This window comes from Sardina pilchardus, chromosome 4 (assembly GCF_963854185.1).
Source record: "Sardina pilchardus chromosome 4, fSarPil1.1, whole genome shotgun sequence".
NCBI lineage: Eukaryota > Metazoa > Chordata > Actinopteri > Clupeiformes > Clupeidae > Sardina > Sardina pilchardus.
This window is the reverse complement of record NC_084997.1, coordinates 34,999,589-35,004,587: the sequence shown is the minus strand read 5'-3', so window position 1 is coordinate 35,004,587 and position 4,999 is coordinate 34,999,589. Positions and strand designations below refer to the sequence as shown.

The window sequence follows — 4,999 nt, the reverse complement described above, 5'->3', positions numbered from 1 at the left end:
ACGAACTACATTAATGACTGACTTGGTATTTTTATGATGCCATAAAAGTGCAAAAGATAGACGGTGGTATTTCTACCAATTATGAAGGAAAAGAACACCATAGCCTCAATAGCTTCATCAACAATAGCCTAGGCCTGTAGTCAGTCTGATACTGGTGAAAGGTTATTTACATTTGAGCTTGCCAGCCAATCAAATGCATCCTTTTCCCGTTCTGTTTTCCCTCTTTTAACTTAATGTGAAGTGTAGGTAAAAGAGTTGAGTTGGAGTGCTGCCTGGAACAGTATATCTTTTGTTGTTGTTGAGATGGTGCTCTTAGGTTGGGGGCTTGATCAAATGTAAAAAGTTAGAGAGAACCTAGGCTCTCATCCAATGAGAAAGTTAAAATGCCTTTATGTTATAGGCAAGTCATGCTTAAAAGACACTTCGACGCGTTTCGGCTCAGACAGCCTTCGTCAGGAAGTGAAGAAACTCTGTCACAGGTTCATTTTAAAACATCAACAATGGGTCACAGGTGTGAGACATTAGATCATCAATCAACCAATGACAACAATAGGAAGAGTATTGGGTGGGAGGGCTGTGGGGGTTTAGAATGTGTTAGCATATTTGATAGCACTTGTGAATCAATTGTGATTGTAACTATGGGATGAACAGATACTTTATCCTAAATGATATTTTGTGTGTTCTGTTCTTGTGGGAGAAAAATGCTAAAACCAATACATTTATAAAAAAGTAAGTGTAATAGATTGAACTGACCCCCTATAAACACTGACCATCGCGGGGTACCTCAGGGTTTAGGGCCCTGTGCTGGAACTGACCCCTATAAACACCGACCATCAGCTCTCAGACTCTGTGGAATTAAAACTCCTGCTCCAAGACTAGTATTCAATCAAACCAGAGCCTTTAATGTATGTTTCTTAACACACACGTGCGTGCACGCACACACGCACACACACACACACACAGCTGAGACCACATGACAGAGAGTTAAGACAGGGGACTGTGCACAAGATGGCACATATCAAGACCGGCAGTGGCCCAGAACAGAGCCAGAAGAGGGCCGGATCAGGACTACATCAGGACCACATGAAGACCACATCAGGACCACATCAGGACCACATCAGGGACCCATCTGGACCACATCAGGACTACATCAGGACCACATCAGGGACCGATCTGGACCAAAGTGAGGTTTGCTGTGACCGGGTGAATAGTTGGATCTTCAGATCTTCAGTGGAGGGCCCTTAGGGGTGTAGTCTGTCATCAGAGACACCATCAAACCCTGATAACACACAAGCTCACCATTATGGTCCACACACACAATCTGTCTGTTCAAGTTCACCATTATGGCCCACACACACACACACTCTCTGTCTGTTCAAGTTCACCATTATGGTCCACACACACACTCTCTGACTGTTTAAGCTTACCATTATGGTCCACACACACACAGTCTGTGTGTTCTTTACCATTATGGTCCACACACACACACACTCTGTCTAAACTTTACCATTATGGTCCACACACACACACAATCTGTCTGTTCTTTACCATTATGGTCCACACACACACACACACACACACACACACACACTGTGTGTTCTTTACCATTATGGTCCACTTGCGGTTCTCGGCCTCGGGGAAGACGAGAGAACGTGGAGAGTAGAACACCTCGTCGTTCACCTCCTCTGGCTTCCGTGGGAGACAGTGCAGGAACGTCCAGTCAGGGGATGCCACACTTCCTGTCTGAGAGCCAATCAAACAACTCCATAGCGTTAGAGAGCCAATCAGACACCCCCACTACCTCAAACAGCCAATCAAATACCCCCACTGTGTCAAACAGCCAAACAAACACCCCCAGTCAGTGACTGGTCACTGACCTATACAGCCACAGATATCCAAACAAATTATACAGTATGTAACGTAAATGGTTTAAAACAGTAATTCAGGGACATTTGTGTGTGTGTGTGTCTGTGTGTGAGAGAGTGACATTTGTGGTCCTGGCTGCTCAATAGGTGGTGAGTGGGAGTGCCTTCTGTGGCCTTCTGGATAGTGACCGAGACTAGGGGTGTAAAGGCACGCGTATCCATACCGAACCGCACGTTAGGATCCATACAGAACCGTTTAGGTGCAGCACGCCACGTTAGGATCCATACAGAACCGTTTAGGTGCAGCACGTTAGGATCCATACAGAACCGTTTAGGTGCAGCACGTCATGATCCATACAGAACCGTTTAGGTGCAGCACGCCACGTCAGGATCCATACAGAACCGTTAGGTGCAGCACGCCACTTCAGGATCCATACAGAACCGCTTAGGTGCAGCACGTTAGGATCCATACAGAACCGTTTAGGTGCAGCACGCCACTTCAGGATCCATACAGAACCGTTTAGGTGCAGCACGTTAGGATCCATACAGAACCGTTTAGGTGCAGCACGTTAGGATCCATACAGAACCGTTTAGGTGCAGCACGTTAGGATCCATAAAGAACCGTTTAGGTGCAGCACGTTAGGATCCATACAGAACCGTTTAGGTGCAGCACGCCACGTCAGGATCCATACAGAACCGTTTAGGTGCAGCACGTCAGGATCCATAAAGAACCGTTTAGGTGCAGCACGCCACGTCAGGATCCATACAGAACCGTTTAGGTGCAGCACGTTAGGATCCATACAGAACCGTTTAGGTGCAGCACGTTAGGATCCATACAGAACCGTTTAGGTGCAGCACGTTAGGATCCATACAGAACCATTTAGGTGCAGCACGTCAGGATCCATACAGAATAGGGCTGGGCGATATATCGATATTTAAGATATATCGATATTTTTAAAAATGAGATATGGAATTATACCATATCGTATATACCGATATAGTTCAAATTTGCGCTTTGATTGCTCCAGGCAAGCCGCTGGCCGGAGCTCTATGCGCTGCTGCCCGCACCCGTGCCCGCCCCTCCTCTTTCTGACACAGAGCGGGGTTGCACACAGCACCTAAGTTGTGTCCCTTAAGTATCAGCCATAAGGCTTATGTGAGGAATTTATTTAAGGGTGTTGCACAAAATGTCTTAAAATGTCATTAGGTAAGGAAATTCGTTAAGTTATTTAGATTTTCATTTGCCATGAAAGGGATTTTCTGGCACGACAAATTCCAGTTCCCACGGAGATTGTTGGTTTGCTAATATGTGCATGCTTTTCTGAGGGTGAAATGCGGGACTGACTGTCCAAAATAATATCAAGATGTGAGCACATTATTGTCTATAAAATGGAATAACACGACAAATCTGACTATAAACTTTGACCAGTTTGACGGGTGACGCAGCCAAACACGGCGCACCTTAGAACAGTGACGTTAATTTCACGATGTCAATACTGTACATCTAATGTACCTATCAGTAGCTAATGTTAGCGATAAATAACTCAACAGGTACGTTCAACATATGCAACTAACTAGCTTGCTAATAAGTTATGCAATTAGAAAGCAATCCACCAAACACAATAGCCTAAAGCTTATTATACAACAATTGGGTTCTATGAAGCTGTTTCTTTGTTTCTGATTGGCCGAGAGACGTTCCATGAGTTGAAATATCCCACGATAATCCACTCGGACTTTTCACAGCTAATAATAAATCACTCCGCGATACAATGTCAAGTTGTGAAGTGTAAAACGAACTGTCACGTTGCATCCAAGCTGAAATACAGACGCTCAGAACATAGAATATGACGGAGGTGGATATTAGCTAGTTGGATGGCATGTAGGCTAAGTAAAATAGTGATGTTTCAAAGCTAAAAGCATGTCCTAACCAGACGCAATGCGAGCTAACGTTAGGCTACATTGCTTGACAACGGGAGAGATAGAACTAACGACTGGCTTTTGGCCATAGCAACGTGCTTTTAGAACCTGTTTAGAACTAACGACTGGCCTTTGGCCATAGTAACCATTTAGAACTAGTAACGTGGCGGAGAGAAGTAGTTCTACAAACAAGACAGTTTTTAGCGATTTAAACGTTTACATTATAATGGGAAATTATCGCAAAAAACAAGTGGTAGAATTGTTGTATAAAAGCAATATAGCACTCGTGATCGTGGGTTGTTGCTGGATATTCCCACGGGTGTTGTTGCCTGCGCCACTCGGCCTACGGCCTCGAGGCTACGGCCGAACAACACCCGTGGGAATATCCAGCAACAACCCACTCCCACTCGTGCTATATTGCTTAAATGATCTATAATCTTACCGTGATAATTTTCGGTGACATTTATCCATTCATCAAGTAAATCCTGAGACATGAATTGAACTATACTAGCTAGCTAGTTAGATATTATCCTCTGGCTGTCATCCAAAGAGCAAGACCATTTGTGCACCAAAACATTTTTGTTACATGTTGCCTGGTGAACCAAACCAAAGCTCATAATAGTGGGCTATCAATTAGGGCGACTTGAGCAAGCTATAAACGACATAACTTCTGATAGGCCTATTTGATTGAAGAGTAATATTAGCAGAAGATTTATTTATTTTCAATTGTTAAAAGTGGTTAATTAACTACATTTATCAGCATTGACTCAGATAATAATATGGGTTTTCCTTTAGGCTGCTGGACATTTGTGCAACGGTTTGAGGGATTTCTTAAGATAATAAGGAGAAAACTCAAATACATGAGGGATGTTAAGGAGAATACTTAGAGGTGTTTGTGTAAGTGATCTTATGTTAAGGGGGCCTTAAATCAAATTTTAAGGGTGCTTTGTTCTAGCAGCTACTTTGCGGGAAAAATATCGGGATATGTATCGTATATCGATATTCAGCCTAAATATATCGGGATATGACTTTTGGTCCATATCGCCCAGCCCTAATACAGAACCGTTTAGGTGCAGCACATTAGGATCCATACAGATGGGTACCGCATGTACCAAATTGCAGTATTCATCAGTAATCAAAAGTAAGCTTTTTTGCATGTGGGTCGTGTTTCAAATGTGGGTTTCCACACAAACATATTGAGTCTCTCTCTTTCTCTC

General features: G+C 43.6%; 1 protein-coding gene across 1 annotated transcript in view; it reads right to left on the bottom strand.

The window, feature by feature from the left end:
* Positions 1-881: 881 nt before the first annotated feature.
* Positions 882-4,999, bottom strand: part of otc (ornithine transcarbamylase) — an 8,344-nt gene continuing 4,226 nt past the window's right edge. The window contains exons 9-10 of the mRNA XM_062533556.1: positions 1,606-1,743; positions 882-1,279 (exon numbers count right to left, since the gene is read on the bottom strand). Coding sequence (XP_062389540.1) covers positions 1,220-1,279; positions 1,606-1,743 — 198 coding nt within the window. The 3' untranslated portion in view covers positions 882-1,219. The remainder of the gene's footprint in view (positions 1,280-1,605; positions 1,744-4,999) is intronic.